At 56.2% G+C, this 18,708-nt stretch overlaps 6 protein-coding genes across 6 annotated transcripts in view; 5 read left to right on the top strand and 1 right to left on the bottom strand.

The window, feature by feature from the left end:
- Positions 1-534: 534 nt before the first annotated feature.
- ACA1_215640 (GRAM domain containing protein) lies at positions 535-10,024 on the bottom strand (the record flags this gene model as incomplete). Its single annotated transcript, XM_004337058.1, has 43 exons — positions 535-648; positions 770-868; positions 973-1,073; positions 1,177-1,271; positions 1,435-1,631; positions 1,728-1,778; positions 1,995-2,125; positions 2,273-2,369; positions 2,482-2,553; positions 2,629-2,708; positions 2,808-2,997; positions 3,088-3,226; positions 3,361-3,455; positions 3,632-3,736; positions 3,844-3,918; positions 4,044-4,211; positions 4,295-4,387; positions 4,540-4,638; positions 4,746-4,817; positions 4,896-4,998; positions 5,109-5,282; positions 5,419-5,557; positions 5,652-5,715; positions 5,828-5,947; positions 6,081-6,217; positions 6,331-6,484; positions 6,576-6,702; positions 6,817-6,954; positions 7,060-7,145; positions 7,231-7,340; positions 7,434-7,514; positions 7,587-7,617; positions 7,781-7,823; positions 7,888-7,961; positions 8,099-8,167; positions 8,322-8,396; positions 8,505-8,579; positions 8,671-8,784; positions 8,895-8,969; positions 9,122-9,340; positions 9,422-9,501; positions 9,637-9,746; positions 9,936-10,024. The coding sequence occupies 43 exons, from the start codon at positions 10,022-10,024 to the stop codon at positions 535-537; spliced, it is 4,560 nt and encodes a 1,519-aa protein (XP_004337106.1).
- Positions 10,025-10,246: 222 nt separating this feature from the next.
- Positions 10,247-11,485, top strand: ACA1_215630 (dual specificity phosphatase, catalytic domain containing protein; the record flags this gene model as incomplete). The annotated part of the gene is made up of 6 exons (XM_004337057.1): positions 10,247-10,389; positions 10,459-10,572; positions 10,694-10,766; positions 10,897-11,021; positions 11,144-11,245; positions 11,476-11,485. 6 exons carry the CDS (start codon positions 10,247-10,249, stop codon positions 11,483-11,485), a joined length of 567 nt encoding a protein of 188 aa, XP_004337105.1.
- A 363-nt stretch (positions 11,486-11,848) lies between these two features.
- Positions 11,849-12,997, top strand: ACA1_215620 (Rasrelated GTPase; the record flags this gene model as incomplete). Its single annotated transcript, XM_004337056.1, has 5 exons — positions 11,849-11,912; positions 12,116-12,160; positions 12,265-12,354; positions 12,463-12,618; positions 12,732-12,997. The coding sequence occupies 5 exons, from the start codon at positions 11,849-11,851 to the stop codon at positions 12,995-12,997; spliced, it is 621 nt and encodes a 206-aa protein (XP_004337104.1).
- Positions 12,998-13,458: 461 nt separating this feature from the next.
- ACA1_215610 (acetyltransferase, GNAT superfamily protein) lies at positions 13,459-14,287 on the top strand (the record flags this gene model as incomplete). The annotated part of the gene is made up of 3 exons (XM_004337055.1): positions 13,459-13,728; positions 13,848-13,943; positions 14,042-14,287. The coding sequence occupies 3 exons, from the start codon at positions 13,459-13,461 to the stop codon at positions 14,285-14,287; spliced, it is 612 nt and encodes a 203-aa protein (XP_004337103.1).
- Positions 14,288-14,516: 229 nt separating this feature from the next.
- On the top strand, positions 14,517-17,320 carry ACA1_215600 (uncharacterized protein; the record flags this gene model as incomplete). The annotated part of the gene is made up of 9 exons (XM_004337054.1): positions 14,517-14,696; positions 14,836-14,978; positions 15,088-15,460; positions 15,586-15,827; positions 15,901-16,386; positions 16,513-16,606; positions 16,660-16,803; positions 16,927-17,147; positions 17,218-17,320. 9 exons carry the CDS (start codon positions 14,517-14,519, stop codon positions 17,318-17,320), a joined length of 1,986 nt encoding a protein of 661 aa, XP_004337102.1.
- Positions 17,321-17,487: 167 nt separating this feature from the next.
- ACA1_215490 (serine/threonine protein kinase 6, putative) overlaps positions 17,488-18,708 on the top strand; it is a gene marked incomplete at both ends in the record, with an annotated part of 1,694 nt that continues 473 nt past the window's right edge. The window contains 5 exons of the mRNA XM_004337053.1: positions 17,488-17,831; positions 17,892-17,958; positions 18,054-18,125; positions 18,219-18,367; positions 18,526-18,650. Coding sequence (XP_004337101.1) covers positions 17,488-17,831; positions 17,892-17,958; positions 18,054-18,125; positions 18,219-18,367; positions 18,526-18,650 — 757 coding nt within the window. The remainder of the gene's footprint in view (positions 17,832-17,891; positions 17,959-18,053; positions 18,126-18,218; positions 18,368-18,525; positions 18,651-18,708) is intronic.

Raw genomic sequence — 18,708 nt, 5'->3', positions numbered from 1 at the left:
CAGTAAGATAGAAAGGAGTTTTGGTTGGTACTATGGTTTTGTAGGGGGTTGTGGAAGGACCCGCCACTCCGGTAACTACCACCGTGGGCTTCTTTTTGTCCCGCTGCCTGGACCTTCTGTGGTAGAAGGCCACGGTGGTATGACAACGTTACAAACGAAAAGCTGCTCTTGCAGTTTTCACAATTCTACAAGAGAAGGAGTGGCGCCTCTTCGACTCGTCCGCCGCCTTGGCCTCGGCCGCGCCTCCAAGACCAGGCGAGACCAACACCGAGTCCGCGTTCTTCGCTCCGTCGCTCGTTCTCCTTCTTTCTTTCTTCTCACCAGAAACATGTGACATAAGTCTCCAACCTCACAAAAGCCCCGAGCCATGCAACCGAACAAAAAACAAGTTGCAGAGAGAAGAAGGTACGACGGCACCGTCTCCCCTCCGTCATGATGTGCACCTCACCTTGTTCTAACCAAGCAATTTTTGCAAGCGTTGTTGGTAAGAAACAAGAAAAAGAAGAAAGAAATGTACATGTTGTGCATGTTGTATCACTTCTTCTTGGTCTTGCCGCCCCGTTGGCGCGTCTCTTCGGTGGCTTGCTCCATCTGCTCGCGCATGATCGAGTAGGCCTCGTTTCGCTTGAGCAGCGAATGGAACGCGTACTAAAATGTCGGGACACGGCACACGATGAGAGAAAGCTCAAGACCCACGCAGCACTCGCACACGCACACGCCGCGCGCGCACACACACACACACACTACTGATCTGTACTGGTCTGGGTACCTTCGCCCCGGCGTTCGTGGAGACCGACAGAGCGTTGGGCAGCAGGATGGCGGTACGCTTCTTGGTCACCGACTTCACCTCCGCCGCCGGCACGTTCACCTGCCATCCACGGATGTCACAACCAACCGCGTAAGTCGCCTTGCCCCCAGAAAGAAGGGCGCGGAGCTAAAAGAAAGAATGAAAGAAAGAAAGAAGCGGAGTACGAGCGAAGAGCCGACGGAGGGCAGGAAGCAGAAGTGGGAGCGGAAGATCAGCAGCCGGCCGGGACCCGACGACGCCTTGCTCTTCAGCACGCACCCGTACTCTACACAAAGACACAGTCACACGACACACGCACGACACACGCACGACACAGCTTGAGTCATTCAAGCGAGTGGGTGTGGAGAGCTGGAAAAGGGAGTGCGTACGTTGCATGAGGGTCTCGTCATCGGGCAAGTTGAAGAGGGAGAGGAGCTCCTCCTCCTTCTCCGATTGGTGCTTTGAATTGGTGATCGTTTTTGTCCTGCAAATCAAAAAACATAAATGAATAACCAAACGACCATAAGACACACGCAACACACGACACACGCAACGCAACACGTGTGTGCGTCGTGTGTCGTGTGTCGTGTGTCGTATAGACGTGTGTCGTGTGTCGTGTGTGCGTCGTGTGTGTGTCGTGTGTTCACCTTTCGCGACGGCGCGGAGAGACGATGTTGCGCGGCGAGATGGGGTGGTGCGCGATTTGGATGCGCGACACGTCGTCAGCGGCGGAGATCTCCTCGTAGGGCACGATGGCCGTGTTGCCCAGCAGGCGCGCCTGCGCGATCAACATCTCGTAGCACTCCTCCGACCGGTTCGACGCGAAGCTCCAGAACGCGTAGTCCTAGCACACGACACACGCGGCACACGCGACACACGACACACGACAGTTAGAAACAAAGCTGTTGTAGACTGTTGGCCTCATGAGTGTCATACGCACCTCCTTGTCGGCAGTGATCTGTATGGCATCAGGGAAGCTCACGTGTTTGTTCTGCACACGACACACGACACACACACGACACACGACACACGACACACACACACACACACACACACACACACACACGACACACGACACACGACACACGACACACGACACACGACACACGACACACGACACACGACACACACACAACGATACACGATGGCACACGCGACACGGTTAGTGTAACGAGAGGAGAAGGAGGGAAGACCGAGGAGCAGGTACTCGGGCGACGAAGGTGATCTGTTGGATGGAGATGATGAGCTTGCGGGCGTCCACCAGCGGCTCGAAGCACAGGCTCGACGTGGACAGGTACAGCCGCCCCCTGATCTTGTCCGCATTGTTGCACTCAAATTCTGTAATCAATTTTAAATATATATATATTACATTAGTAGGAAGGTGTGTTTATTATTCGTATTCTTATTTTCTTATTTATTTTATTTTATTATTTTATTATTTTATTAGTTATTATGTATTAGTTTTTATTCCTATCGTTAGGGTACCGGCGATGAGTTGGTCGTTTTTGCTGAGTTTGAAGAATCGGCGGATGGTCTGGTTGCGCGCCGACGCCCGCTTGGCCGTCACGAACTCTTGCGCCTCCTGCGATGACCATGCGATCAGCAGCAGCAGCAGCAGCAGCGTGGTAACAACTGACTGGCGCCAGTCCGCCTCGACAGTCGCGTGCGGCGGTGGAAGGGGCGTGTGAGCGCACCTTGTCGCCGGGGCGGGCCGTGAGAATGCAGAGAACGTGCCACTCCTCCAACGGGTCGGCCTTCAGATCGTCCTGCGGCGTGCGCGGCGGTGGTGCATGTCATGCGCCTTGAGCTAAGCGAAGACACGGAGGTTCTTCGGGCCGTACCTTGGTCTGCTCGGTCTCGTGCTTCTTCTCGATGCCCCGGTAGATCGACTTCAGCACCGACGTCTCCAACTCATACAGCGCTATCGACATGACACACGACGACACACGACGACACACGAGACGCGTTGAGAATTTGCCGGCAGCGTATGTGACGTGAATTGCACGAGGCAGAGAGGCACCGATGGCGCGCCGGAGCAGAACGGTGGTGCTCTCGAGGTACTCCCGCTCGAGCCCGTCGCCATCGGCCTCGAAGAACTCGAAGAGCAGCTGCGTGACGATGTACTCCAGCATCTTCGCGATCCGCGGCCGGTTGCGCGGGCCGTACCGGTCCGTCTCCGCGCTCACCGGCAGCAACAGCTCCTCAAAGTCCTGTCCATTCCACACATTCCACACATTCCTCATCAGCGTGTGTCGTGCGGCGTGTGCGTGTGCGTGTGCGGCGTGTCGTGGCGTTGGTACCTTGACGATGACGGTCCACACGTGGGCGAGGAGGATGGAGAAGGCGTCGAAGTAGAGGTGGTCGGAGAGCACCCCGACCTCGCTGTTGAGGTACTGGAAAAAGTACTCCACGCGCTCCTCCGCAAGCGAAAGCAGTTGCCTGACACAGTACGCCCAGCCACGTCAGCCCACGTGCGTGCGTGTGCGGGGACGTGTGTGTCGTGTGTGTGTCGTGTGTGTGTCGTGTGTGTGTCGTGTGTGTGTCGTGTGTGTCGTGTGTGTCGTGCGACATACTCAGAGGGCTGCGAGACGAGAAGGGCTTGGGACTTGTCCTTGCTGTCCTTCCGGTCCTTGCGTTCCTGCTTTTCGATTTCCTTGATCCGCTTTTCCTCGCTGGCGCCCCCTTCCAGCAGATAATAGATCACTTGCTTGATCGAATCGTTCATCTGCCCGCACGACACGCACACGCGCACGACACACGACACGCACAGCACGACACACGACACACACAGCACATGACAGTGAGAAAGAATGGAGAAGGGGCAAAGGCGAGAGAGCGGGGTACGTGGGAGGTGATGATGGCGATGATCTGGTTGTAGCGCAGTTCGACGGCCGAGAAGATGCCGCCGAAGATCCGGGCCAGCTCGGCCTTGTCCTCCTTCGTCGTGAGCTGCGCACACCGGGCGGCCACGACAGCGACAAGTTTTTTCATTCGGTCAGTCGTTAACAGTCAACTACTGAGCCAGTCCCAGTGGACTGGCGTGACATGCGGCGCACCTTGGCGTGCAGGTCCTTCATGAGGCCGGCCAACTGCTTCACTATCGTCTCCACGTTGTTGATCTTGATGCACAACTATTTCCGTATATACACATTCACATGTTCATCATATACATAAAAATGTAAGGAATTCCAGTATACTTGAGAACAGAAGTGAGTAGAACCAAAAAAAAATAAATGAAATGAATAATGATGAGTACCTCTTGGTTGACGGTGGTGGGGAGTTTGCTCACGTCCTCGGCGTCAAAGCCCGCGGGCTTGGTGCGAAGCGCAGCGGCGACCTTGCCCAGCTTGTTGTTGGTCTGCCGCTTGCTGCTCCGCTTCGCGCTCTCGCTCTTGCGCTTGTCCGCCTTTTCGTCCTTCTGTACCTGTGTTCGAAGAGTGAGAAACACGCATCGACTCATAATTGCGGTACGCACACGCACACGCACACGCGTGGCAAGGACTGTACGTCATCATCGGGGAGAGCGGCGGGGATGATGACAGTGCTCGCGACGCTCTTCTCGAGCTTGGAGAGATAGTAGTCGACCACCTCGCCCACGGTCTTGATGCGGGCGGCCAAACACGACCACAGAATCAGCAACACATACAGCGCACACAGTCAACGCACGCACGCACGCACGACGCACGCACGCACTCGCAGCACGCACGCACTCGCAGCACGCACGCACGCACGCACGCACACGTTCTTCTTACCTTAGTGAAGTGCAGGAGAGAGGGGAAGAGGTTGAGGTTGAGGAGAAGCAAAAATTGGACGGCTTGACGCATCGCCGAGAACAGCGAGATCACGCTGGCCTGTTTTTTGAAATTGATTTTAATTAGACATCAAAAATCAATCACTCAATCAATCAATCAATCAATCAAGAAATAAATAAATAAAATGGGCCAAGAGAGGAGCGTACCGAGTGCAGAATGCGCAACTCGTCATCCTCCTCCTCGCTGTCGATGGGCATCCAATCATCGTTTTTGAAGGCCTACAATCACAAAACATACAAAAAGAACAATCGACAACGAATCCCTCGTGTGCGGTGGTGCGCGTGCGTGTGCGGTACCGTTTGCGACCACTCCTTGAGTTTCTCCCTACACTGGGTCAAATACTTGTCGACGAACGGGAGGAACAGCTTGTCAATGTCCAACAATTGCTGCTTCTCCTGCCTGTCCACGCACACCGCACACGCACCACCGCACACATGGCACACGCACCACCGCACACGCGCAATGTGTGAGCGTCGACGCAATGCACGTTGAGGGTTGCCGGCCGGTACCGATCGTATTGGGACATGAGCTGGTGCAGTTTGCGCAGCGCGAAGTAGACGTCGAACGTGCGGTCCGTCAGGGGCGGGTCCTCCGTGCCGCCCTGCAGCCACTCGGTCACCGCCACCTTAATGTGTGGGTAGTAGAGGAACAGCGCCCGCTCCACCACATCGACGCCGCCCAACCTACAATCCAATAAATGTTAAATATTATACATATTGTTACTATATGATACATTTAAATTAAATATAATGAATCTCTTGAGGCTTAACATATATATATATATATATTAATAATTGAAATAAAAGGAGAGTTGCGTACTTGAGGAAGGGCTGTTGGTAGTATCGCTCGTCCTTGTTGAGGGACGACACGATGTGGTCGCAAATGTCGGCGATCACGCCCTCCTTGGTCTCGCCCGACCCCTCGTCGTCTTCCTCCTCCGCTTTGGCCCTCCGCTTCACTGCGTCCACGCGCGCGCAACATTGACTCGCGAGTTTAATGTGGCGGCAGAAGATGGTTAAAATGGCGGGTTGCAGTGGTTTAAGGTGGCGCACGTTTGATCTCAGCGACACGTAGCAGGCGTGCCTGGAACTTGCCAAACCGAATGTTGATTCCCTCCTGCATATGTATATATATTATATATACATATATTAATTGTATATTGTGTGTTGGTCAGATGTAACCTAATATATGATCTCACATGGGGAGCGTAAAGGGTGGATCGACATACCTCGATCCACTCGGCGATTTCCTGTTTGAGGGTCGGCTTGGGGCCGGCGGCCTTGGTGCCCTTGCTGTTGCCGCTGCTTTTCATCGCCGCCGTCGTGCTGCTCTTCCGCGGAGACACCAACTGCACAGCCAGACGCCCCGTGTGCGTGTCGTGCGTGTGCGGTGGTGCGTGTACGTGTGCGCCACGTCAGCCTCCCATAAAAAATATCAACTCCTCCACCAAATGAATCGATGGGCTGCTGGGTGCGACGTACGGCGACCTCGTCGGACGATTGGCCGGCTTTCGAGGCGGTGGCGTACTTGTCAGGAATGGGCGGAATGAGCCGAAGCAGATCCAGAAGAATGCTAAGCAGGTCGGTCAGCGCCTCGACCGCAGATTCCACCTGCAGCTCTGCATTCCAAACATTTTTGTCAGTGCGTGTGTGCGTGTGTGCGTGTGTGCGTGTGTGCGTGTGTGCGTGTGTGCGTGTGCGTGTGCGGTGGTGCGCATGCATGGTGGCGTACTCTGGAGCTGCGCCGGGGAGATGTGACGCTGGGCCGACTTCTTGGTCTCCTCTTCGGCCCACATCACGAAGTTGTTGAGCTTGCGGTGGTACTGCAGCAGCACCTGCCGCACCTCCTCGCGCAGGTCCCTCACCGTGGCGTAGAACAGATCACGCTGTGTGGTGTACATCACGATGAGACCACACCCGATACACACGACACACACACGACACACACGAATGACATTCGCAACACGACACACGAACCTCTTGCGTGGTCGTAGTGAACCAAACGTCAGAGCGTTGCAGCTCCATGAGAGTGCGCAGTGTGGTAATGACGTGGGTGAGGTACTCCTTGCGAACCTCGAACACCTTGGTGATGATACTCAGGTACCTGTAACACCACCCATTGTCAAGTGCGCACACGACACACACGACACACGACACACGACACACGACACACGACCATCGACACACGACCATCGACACACGACGGTGGGGAGCGCACGCAAGCTTAGTGTAGAAGGGAGGAATGAGGTGTCGCTCGGCGAACTCTTCGAGAAGCCAGGCCGACTGCTCGCTCACGGGAAAGTGGGTGAGCGAGAGGGTCGACGCCAGCGACGGATTCTCCAACTGGACCAGCGTCCTGCCACCGGCCAGCCCAGACACACGTCAGCGACCACCTTAACCATGCTTCGCCACCTTAACCACCGCCCGCGAATGCACTGCGCCAGCTTAAACAAGCACGCACCTTAGGAGGACCATGTAGCCCTCGTAGTGAAGCGGCAGATCGTCGCGGTTGCGCGCCCGTCGCCTCTCCCACCTCTCCCACTCGGGCTGGGCACCCAAAACAAGAACGAAAAGCGAAGGAAAAACGTTAGTTGCAAAGAACGAAGAGAGACGAAGCGATACAGAGGTGTACCCCGGTCGTGTAGGAGTGGTTGCTGCCCATGAGCGGCCGCTTGTTGTGGATGAGGTGCAGAGCGAGGTTTACTTCACCGCCCGCCTGTTTGCGTGACCGCAGTTTTTTCTCTGCAGATGCGCGCGCGTCATGTGATCAGACGCAATGCGTGCGTGGTGGCGTGTGCGTGTGCGCGTGCGTGTGCGGTCGACTGGGAAGCAAACCATCAGGAGGGAGAAGAGGGAACCAATCTTCCCAAGGCAGCTGGAGCTCCAGGTCTTGATAGGGCACCAGGGCCACACCAACTGCGAACGCGCGGTGCCGAGCGTGAGCCCAGACTGTCAATGAACTCATTTGGGTGGGTACAGGCTACGTACAGCACTGGTCCAGCGCCAGCTTGACCTTGTTCTGTAAAGAGGAGCACATGTGAATTTTGTGCATGCGTATACCCAAGTGCCCGTGCGTGCGTGTGCGTGTGCGTGTGCGTGTGCGTGTGCGTGTGCGTGTGCGTGTGCGTGTGCGTGTGCGTGTGCGTGGTATGAGGGAAAGCCGCAGCGAGTGTGCTCCTTACCCACACAGACGCCTCGACGGCTTCAAAGGGCTGAGTGAGCTCCCTGTATGCGCACGGCACTCCGTCAAAAAACGTCCGTCGTCATGACAGGTGCGCGCGGTGCGTACACTTTGAATTCCTCGTCCCACGTGGGGCTGAGGCTTCGCACTTCGGAAGTCTTGCACTTGTCCTTCTTGGTGACCTGCACCTTGCACAAGGCATTCACCTTGCCCTCTGTCGTCGTCGTCGTCGTTGTCGTCGGTGGTGGTGGTGGTGGTGGTGGTTATGTTGGCGAATGTCAGAAGAATGAAGAACATCAGAGGCCAAGTGAAGAGGCACGATACCAGCTCCAGGCAAATCGCGGGCGCCGTGCACACGGATGTGGAGTCGGCCCGCATAGTCCGGCAGCTGCATATGCCATGGGTTGTGTCATGTTGCCATACGCCAGGGGTTTGCTTTTCTATAAAAGCATACATATATATAGAAACGAGACCAATATAGATATATATATATATACACATCTACATACTACCTAAGTTTAAACGAGACAGAAAGAGCGTACCTGGGTCAACGTGGAGATCATGCTCTTGAGCTTCTCCCGTTGCTGTTTCTTCCACGTCTCGAACCCGTCGGCGTCCTGTGACGTGTCGTTGTATGTGAGACGTTCGACGTCACAACAGGGACGCAACGCGGGCTGTTTCCGCGGACGGTTTGTTAAGTCAAAAGGCGCGCGCGTGGCATGTACCGGGAAATCGTCGCGGGTGAAGTGTGGCTTGCTTTCCAGGCTGGTCAACGTGTCGCCCAATCTGTGGAGCAAGTTCTGGGAGCGCACAGGGCTTAGTTGCGAAGCAGAAGCACGCCGATAAACGAGTGGATGTCATGAGTGAGCGAGTGAGTGGGAGCTTGCTTACATTGTTGCTCTCGATGGAGCCCTGCGCGAGCCGTCGATGGTTTCGGCTGTCCTTGTCGAACGCGTCGCGGAGGATCTCACATTCGCTGAGCAGGATCTCGTCGCGCATCTCGTCCTGCGTTTGAAATATATTTAAAAAATGATCAATCAATTAATATACAAGTAATAAAAATGGAAAAAGAACACATTAAAACAAAATAAACAAAAACGAAAGCGACAGCGTACGTGGAGCTGCCCGACGCGGTGCTCGGATACCGGCAGCAGGAGGGAAGCCGCGGCTTCTTTGTAGACCCAGTCAATCTAATGGCACACGACCAACGACACGACACACGACACACACGACACACACGACACACACGACACACACGACACACGACACGCATGGCACACAAACCACAAGAATTAAACAATTATACATCGGATCATGGGCGCATAGAGGAGGACGCGCGTACATCGTCTTTGCTGAGCTTGTCGGCGCCAAAGAGATCCTCGGTGAAGTCGAGGGACATCACTTGGACCTCCGGCAAATCGTCGTCGTCATCGTCGTCGCCGTCCTCCTCCGATTCCGGCTCGCTTTCGACCTTCTTCGCCGCAGCCTTTGGCTTTGGCGAGACTACCGGTTCCTTTTTTGTTTCCTGGCGGGCCGCGTGCATGTCCAGCGACTTAGTTGACTTCAAATGCAACACAACACACCACACACACACCACACACACCACACACGCACATGACACGCACGACACGGCGCTAGCTACCTGGCGCTGACGAGCCTCCTGTAGCTTGGCGGCAAAGTTGCGTCGCCGCCCCTGGTCTATAATGATAACCTTCGAATCAGCTTTGATTCCACGCACGCACACACACACACACACACACACACCACAATCGCACACGCATCATCGCGTGCTGATCGCGTGTGTGGTTGTGCGTGTGCGATGGTGTGTGCGAGTGCGTGTGTGGGTGGGGTAATTACCAGGAGAGATCTTTTTCATTTTGGACGAGTGCGAGGGGAGCACGGAGGACTTGATGAGCGAGGTGAACGGCAGCTCGGCGTTGGACACCATGCTCTCCACATTCGATTCCCTGTGATGTCGTCACACAACCGCCGCCCGTACGATCAGCGCGCGTGCGACGGTGCGTGCGGTGCTGTGTTGCGTTGCGTTGCGTGTCGTGTGCGGCACGAAGCTGCAGGTCATTGCGGCTGTGGCGTGTGCGGTTCATTGGGTAACGGCATAAAACAATTTAATTAAAATATAAGTGGGGCGGTGGTACGCGTGCTGGAGGGCCTTGATGACTTGGCACTGGTGCTTCTTGAGGGTCATCTTGACCCCCTCCATCGAGGGCATGTGCAGTCCTTCCATGGCGGTCTCGCCCAAATCTAATCTTTGAAATGAAAATCAATAATAATTGAAATAATAGAATGCTCTCACAAGGAAAATCAGAGGACAGAAGGAAGCGTGTACGTGGCCTGGACGGCAGAGACCTGCGGTGCAGTGCCACCTTCCGGCTGAAGTTGTAAAATGAAAAGAAAAAGAAACGGGACACGACTTTATTTAATTTCTTATTGTTATTGTTGCTTTCCTATGGCGTCCTTGGCCGAACAGCTCCAGAGGAGGCGGGAGGGGCTCAAGGAGGGCCAGACCATAGTCGTGGACCGGTCTGGCCGCCGCTTCGTGGAAGGACCCGGCGGCGTCCTCGTGCCCGTCACCACCAACTCTCCCGCAGCGTACCCCCCCCCCATTTTTATGTTATTATATATTTTCTTTAAACTAAATAAAAATTAAATAATCAACAGAGGATCGCCTGATGAAGAGGCCTTCTTCATCGAGGCGCCGCCGCACCCGGAGCTCTATGAGGTGGGCCAAGGCTCGAAGCTTTTCATCGGCGCCCAGGAGGCCGCCACCAACCGGTTTCGCCTCTCTTCTCTGTGTCGTGTGTGTCGTGTGTGTCGTGTGTGTCGTGTGTCGTCGCTTTAGCCGCTCGTGGTGGTGATTGCTAACGTTAGGCCATGGCCGTGGTGTGCGCCCCAGGGACGGGCTGGCCGCCCACAACGTGCGGCACATCCTCAACGTCGCCACGGGCATCCCCAACGCCTTTCCCAATGTACACACGACGCACGACACACGACACACACCACTGCATTCTTGCGCGCGTGCGCGGTACTGCGTGTGTGCGTGTGTGTGTGTGTGCAAGAGAAAGAGAAGAGAATGACCACTTACCACCGTGCCCGCAGGACTACACGTACCGGACGGTGGCGATGAGAGACGACGAGGAAACCCAGCTGCGCCCAAGCCTGGACCAGTGCTTTCAGTTCATCGATGAGGCCATGGCCACCGGCGGTGGCGTGCTCGTCCACTGGTACGTCGCGGTCGCCCAAATTCGGTCATTGAATGCGTGCGCACACGACACGACCAACGGCACGACACATGCACCATCGCACACGCAACAGCTGATGATCGGCATCGTCGCTGTCTTCGCAGCAACGCTGGAGTGTCGCGCTCGGCGTCGGTGGTCATAGCCTACCTCATGCACAAGCACAAGATGCCCTTCAAGGACGCTCACGACCGCCTCAAGGCGGCTAAGTACGCCACACACGACACACACCCGACCAACGCGAGGCTTACATCTCCACTCCACACGACACAACACAACATATGACAGGCCGGACATCAACCCAAACCCCAACTTTAGACAGCAGCTGGCGGCCTTGGAGCGCGAGTTGTGCTGCTAGCCCCCCCTCGAGAAACGACACACCGCACACGCACACGCACCACCGCACACGCACACGCACGGCAGATTGCTGTGGATGCAGTGCCCGGTGAATTTCCCATCAACAGCAACGCGCGTTAATGAATTGGATCGTCAAACCAGGTGGCGCAACCCCACACACAACAACTGCAATTGAGAAGAAGAAGGGACCGCAAAACCAACTCTTCGTCGCACCACTGAGCGCCGGCTTGTGGCCCTCGATATCCCTTCTTCTCCACTAGTTCCGTCCATAACTAACCCCGACGAAGCGAAACGCAGCAACAACGACCACATCGATCCATCCATCTATACCAGTGGCACTCTGATCTAATCCCCAACGAATTAACAAGAATCCGAAACACAAAGAATCGAGTCAGATTGGAAGACTGAAACGAATCAAAAAGATCGAAGAGGAAAGAACGAAGCAGTAGAACAGGATGGCGTTCGCTAAGACCGAGTACAAGCTGACCGTGCTGGGCAGCGGAGGCGTTGGCAAGACTGGTATGCCCTCCTTCATCTTTGTGTGGGTGATTGCATCAAGTAGTTCACTGAATTCAGAGTGAAGATTGGATCCACCATCTCTTGCTCTTGGGGGCGTTGTATTTGTGCTATCTAGCCACAATGGTCATTGTCTGAGTTTGTCGTGGTGAGTCTGTCACACCCATGTTAATCCCCCCCCCCGACCAATCGTTTTCGTTCTTCAGCATTCACGATCCAGATGTGCTCGAGCCACTTCGTCGAGTACTACGGTATGTACAACCCCTTCTCCTTCCTTCCCATCTCCCTCGAGGCCGGGTGTCTCCCCTTTCCATCTTTACCTTTGCTGACGTCAGCACGATTTGTATTATTTTAGATCCGACGATCGAGTCGTCCTACCGTAGGCAGGTGGTGATCGATGACATCGCCTGCGTGCTCGACGTTCTCGACACCGCCGGTCAGGAAGGTGTGCGATCGTTGCATGTGTGCGCGGTGTCGTATGTCGTGTATCGTGTCATGTGTGTGTCGTGCGTTTTTCGCTGATCAAGGACGGGGCCGCCTGTCCGCGTGGCAGAGTACTCGGCGCTGCGTTCGCAGTGGATCCGGGGAGGAGAGGGCTTCCTCATCTTGTACAGTATCACACAGCGCACCTCGTTCGACGAGGTGGAGGGCTTCCGTCGCCAGATCTTCCAGGTCAAGGACGTCGACGCTTCCGAGGCGCCTCCCATCGGTACAACCATCATCATCATCACCATCATCGCGTCGTCATCGTCATCATCATTCTCCTACAGCCATTCACCATGAGCCTTCTGCTGACGTGTGCGTGCGGTGGTGTGTTTGCAGTGTTGGTGGGCAACAAGGCGGACTTGACGAAGGACCGCGACGTGTCGACCCAGGAGGGCCAGCACCTGGCGCAGCAGTGGGGCTGCCCCTTCTTCGAGGCCTCGGCCAAGACGAGGTGCAACGTCGACGAGGCCTTCTTCGAGTTGGTGCGCAAGATCCGCGTGGTGGAGGGCACGCCCGCGGTGGGCAAGGAGGGCGAAAAGAAGCCCGGCAGCAAGAAGCGCTCCGGCGGGACCTGGAAGAAGAACAGCTGCGTCCTCTTCTAAGCCAGAAGAAGGAGAAGAAGAAGAACACCAAAGCCACCTCTCTTTGCGTGAAGAAAGTACAAAATAAAACGAAATATTAATAATGAAATTTTACGATCATGTCATGTATTTTGGGCTCCTATCTAATAGTTGCCGACACGATTGTTTGCAGTGAAAAAGAGAAAAATAGGCTTGCACTGAAATTGAACAGAGAAAAGAGAAAGAGAAGGAGAGAGGTGCGAACAAACCAAAAACTAGAAGACGACGGCAGCGGCACCAGCATGCCGCTCGACCCACAACAGGAGCCAGGCTCAGGGACTGAGCATGTGGTGGCCATCATCAACGGCAGCAGCACCAAACCGCCATTGCCAGTGCACCCAGCAGCAAGCGACGGTGCGCTGGAGGGGAAGGAGAGCGTGGGCCACTCTGCAAGGAGCAGCTTTGAAGAAGATGAAGAAGATGAGCGACGACGAGCCCACAATATGATGGACATCGTGGTGGTGCAGAGGGAGGAGATGGATGAAGAAGAGGAGGAGAGCAGCAGGGGGTGGGTGTACCAGTACGATGCCGTGTCTACACGAGGGCACAGGCACCGGGTGGCAGTGCGAGTGCTGCACGGGCACGACACGGACGAGCTCAACCGGCTGGTGGTGGTCGACCGCCAGCTGTTCGGCTCCTCGTCGTGGAGCCTCAAGTGCTTCGCCCGCTACATACGACGAATGCACGGCGCCGGCTTCGTGGCAGAGATAAATGTACGTAAAAAATTTTGTTGTTATTTGTTTTCATTTATAAATTGTTGTTATTTATTTATTTATTTGCTTTCTTTTTATGGAAAATGTGAAATGATGGCTAACCCCTTGCTACGTGGCAGGGCGAAGTGGCGGGGTTTGTGCTGCACATCGCTACGAGCAAGAGGGGAGTAGCGGAGGTGGCCAACGTGGGCGTTCTCGAAGAGTTTCGCCAGATGGTACGCACCATGGGCGTCAGTTGTTGTAGCACATGTACAAGTTCTCCTCTCACACTTCATGTGATGTGTTGGTGTTGTTGTTGCTCGCCACGGTACAGGGGATCGCATCCACGCTCCTACGGCTGGCGCTGGACGACCTCGCCTCGAGGGGCTACCACACGGTCAAGCTGCACGTGGCCTCCCAGAACGTGGCCGCGCAGAGTCTCTACTTGAAGATGGGGTTCGTGCAGACCGGCTACAAGGAGGACTACTACTGGCAGGACCAGGACCGCGATGCCGTGGTGATGCGGCTTCAGCTCCTCCCTCTCCTTCCAGAAACCGAAGTCTCTTGCTGCTTCCTGTAGGAGGCAAACATCACCATCACCTTCAGCCTGTACAGCACAACTTGTAGAATGTAGAATGTCCCCCCCCCAACTCTCTTCGCCTTTGTCTCTTCTTCTGGTTGATTTCTCTTTCTCACTTCAGAGAACCACATGATGGTGGGCAGAAGGCTACAAAAAGACCGTGAAGCCAAGTTGATTTACAACCAGCTACAACTCCACCACTTAATAGAAGTAAAAGAGAGAAGGAAAGATGGAGGCATTGAGGGAAAAGCTGAGCCACAACGCGCAGGCATGCCAGGTGCGCGAGCTGCAGCGCAGGCTGCCCCACGAGCTGGCCACCAGGCAAGCGCGGCTGGCCAACGACGCCGAGGCGGCCACCAAGAAGAACACGCGCCAAAGCATACAGCGCCAAAAGCGGAAGGACAAGCTCGTGAAGAAGCGCCTCAATCAAAGAGGCAGGCAAAGATATCAGGATCCCCTCCCACCCCCCTCCACCCCAGCCAGTAACTCCCCTCCCCATCCATGTGGTGCGATTTTTTTTTCAAAATAATAACAATGCCATGGCGTAGGCTCCTCCGACGGAGTGGGAAGTGGAGGAACTGTGGGAGGAGGCGCGAGAGGAGGTCGGTGGGCTGCTGCCGGAGGACTGGCGCTACGACGAGCAGGGCTATTGCTACGCTGATCGCTGCATCGACTGGCTCTCGCACTCCGAGTACGCTCACCTCTCTTCTACCACGTGCCAACTGCTCTCCCAACTAACGCACACGTTCACATGACGCACGACGCGACCAACGACACGACCAACATACGACGCAATGCAGTGAGCAGAAGAGGCTGAGCGCGCTGTGCAGCCTGCATCAATTTCTATCGCCGCTGCCTGCTGATCGACACGACGGCGACCAGCGCAATCACATCGCGCTGCTGTGCAGCGACCACGCCGACGAGATCAGCGCCCAGCTGCGCCGCACTCTCGACGCGACCTCCCGCGAGCGGTCCGTGGCGGAGAAGGCTGTGGCGGTGCAGGTGGCCGGCCTCCTGTGCCTGTGGTCGCGGGAGTCACTCGAAGCCGCGCGCCTGAGCAAGCTGCTGGCCGCACTGGCCACCACCGCAACCACACCCGAAGGCGCGAACGACCAGGCCAGCGCCAGCAATGACAGCCACCTGGAGCTCAACCACAACGACCTTCGCGCCGCAGTGCGCCTCCCTCGCACGCACATGGGCCGCTTGGCACAGCAGCTCACATCGTGTGCGTGCCACGTCGTGTGTGTCGTGCGTGCCGTGTGCCTCGTGTGTGTCGTGTCATTGGTCGTGCCGGACAGGCGATCGAGGTGCTGGGCGTGGTCAACTTCCTCGAATTCTACGGGGCGTATGTGCAGAAGATGCGGATAGACGACGAGGTGGAGGCGGTGGTCCAGGCCACCTTCATGCCGGCGCTGCGGGCCACCGACAGCGGCAGTGGTTCGTCGGCCGCCGCTGCTTCGGTGGTCGGTCCCGTCCTGCATACCCTCGGCCTGATGGGCTCGCTCTGGTCCCCCGCGCGCCTGGCGACCTGGGTCGAAGAGTACTCGGCTCCCCCCCCGCAGCGAACTGGTATTGACTTTGGCTGACTCACACTTGGCATTCCCCAATTTCAGGAATGTGGAATTGATTCTGGAATGTCTGGGCCACGACGCCATCGTCGTGCGCCAGGCCGCTGTCGACACGCTTCTCGTCTTCTTGTCGATCGTCCACGACCAGGACGATGACGCCGATGACAGCAACGAGGAAGGAGGTGGCGAGAAGGAGGAAGCGGTGGCCGCCTGGGCGCAGATCGGCCAACACGACCTGTATCGGCTGGCGGCCCTGGTCGAGCCGCTCGTCGACACCTACTGTCGGCGAAGAAACCTCGAGGAGAACCACCTGCGGCGCACCGCCAAGCGACTCCTGCTCCTCATCCGCCGCCTGGAGGAGGACCTCCGCAACGGCGCCGACGCCGACGATGGCGATGAGAATGACGACGAAGACGACGATAACGACGAGGCGGGGGAGGACACGCCCTATCTGCGGTTAGTGCTGGAGAACGCGCCCGTCGACCACGATGCGGTGGTCTACCAGCCGGAGCTTATCGTCTACACCGAACGGTACAAATTGACACTCGGGGAGTCGCCTCGCTCAGGCGTCGACTCTAACGCTCACTGCGTTTTGTGCGTGTGTCGTGGTGTATGGTGGTGCGTGTGCGGCGGCGTGTGTGTCGTTGGCTCGAACAGACATATGAAACAGATGCGGGCGCTTATGTCGGTGACGGGGCCATCGCTGTCCATCTACGCGCAGGTAGAGCACCCGCATGTTCTTGCCACCATGGTGCACCATGGTTGTAACCTCTTCACGGGCATCGATGTGGGGCTGCTGAGCAGGGCGACGTGTTGGTGGACCTGATCCGGGTCATGGTCGAGGAGAACGAGCTCGTGGTCAGCTATCGGACCATCATCGATCGCCACTCTCCCTCTGTGAGCATCGACCCCGAGTCCATGGAGCCCATCCGAAAGCACTACAACTACGTACGACCGACAACACGCACCACCACACGACACACACACACACACACACACCACACACACACACGCACACACACACACACACACACACACACACACGACTTATGACATGCACGCACATTACAGAAAAGGGTTAAGGGAAGCAACAAGAGCAAGGGCGTCATGGACCGAACCTACGCCAACCCGCTCGCGCTGCCGAAGCCGGCGCACCCCAAGAGCGCCAAGCGGCTGACCTGGGCCGAGGCGTACATCCTTCGTGGCGGGCGGGGCAGCATCTCGTGCGGTGGCGGAATCATCATGGCGCGGAGAATCAGCGACATGGGCGGCGACGTTGTCAAGCCAGCACGGTGCGCACACAACACGCGCACGGCACACCGCACACGGACACGCTGAATCTAACGGCTGTTTGCGGGGTAGGTTGGAGGAGAACACCAACAGAGAGCGAGATCCTCGCAACGTAACGTCTGTGATGGAGCACGTCAACGCCAACGCTCAGCCGCGCTTCGTGCCTGTCTCGTAATTATTATAAATAAAAATAAATAGTTACGAAATGCTTGGAATGCGGCGGCCGTTGGGCCTTTCGCGCCAAAAGTCAAGTTGGTTTTTCGTCAGCCAGATCTCTCGCTCGCTCGACGATCAAGAGCAATCCACCAAAACAAGCAGAGCTAACCCTGGTCGAGCGTGAAGATGATGATGAGGGACTTCGAAGATCCGCTTCTGGTGTTCCAGGACATCGGCACGGAGGACAAGGAAAACATGGCGCCAACCGGGCCCAGATCGACATCGACGTCATCGTCATCGAGCGGTGGCCTTCATCCGCTCATGGCACGAACGTCCAAGAAGACGTGGAGCCTGGACGATTTCGAAATTGGACGCAAGCTGGGCAAGGGGCGCTTCGGAAATGTGTACGTGGCGCGGGAGAAGAGGACCAAATTCATTGTGGCCCTCAAGGTCATCTTCAAAGAGCAACTCGAGCAGAACAAGGTCGAGCACCAGCTCAGGCGCGAAATCGAAATCCAATCCCATTTGCGGTACGCACTACACCGATCGCGCTACCTCCACATCAATTTCTCATTTGCTTGTACACAAAGACACCCCAACGTGCTGCGCATGTTTGGATTCTTCCACGACAAGACGCGCGTGTTCCTGATCCTCGAGGTACAACAATACCAAGCCTCCATCATCATCATCATCATCATCGTTCAACATCAGCCAATCGGATCTAATTCGTGACTCCCATGTGGGCGGCGCAGTACGCGCCTGGCGGAGAGCTCTACGCCGTGCTCAACAAGAAGACGCGCTTCGACGAGAAGACCGCCGCCGAGGTACGTGCATTCATCATCACCATGGCCTTCCTCGTCCTCTTTACTAACGCACTACACGACAACGACACGACCAACGACACGACACACGCACAGTATATCTACTCGATCGCCGACGCGTTGTGGTACTGTCACACCAAGAACACGATCCACCGAGACATCAAGCCCGAGAACCTCCTGATCGGCGCCCACGGCGAGATCAAGATCGCCGACTTTGGCTGGTCCGTGCACGACCCCAAAGTCAGGTAACACGCCTCCCCTCTGCACTCTCTTCAATTTCGTGCGTGTGCGGTATGCGTGTGCGTGTGCGTGTGCGTGCGCGTGTGTCGTGTGTCGTGCGTGTGCGTGTGCGTGTGCGGTGGTGTCTAACAATACAAAACACGCGTTTTTGTGGTTGCTGCAGCACGCATGGCCCGCGAAGAAAGACCCTGTGCGGTACCCTGGACTATCTCCCGCCGGAGATGTTGGAGGCCAAGCCCCACGACGCCAAGGTCGACAACTGGAGTCTGGGCGTCCTCCTCTACGAGTGTACGTTCTCCCCCCCCCGTACCACCTCCATTTTCACGGCCAACGGCTCAACCCACTT

The sequence above is a fragment of the Acanthamoeba castellanii genome, assembly GCF_000313135.1.
Source record: "Acanthamoeba castellanii str. Neff unplaced genomic scaffold scf7180000084758, whole genome shotgun sequence".
Classification (NCBI taxonomy): domain Eukaryota; phylum Discosea; order Longamoebia; family Acanthamoebidae; genus Acanthamoeba; species Acanthamoeba castellanii.
The sequence above is the reverse complement of the archived record's forward strand: the minus strand, read 5'-3'. Positions and strand labels throughout refer to the sequence as shown.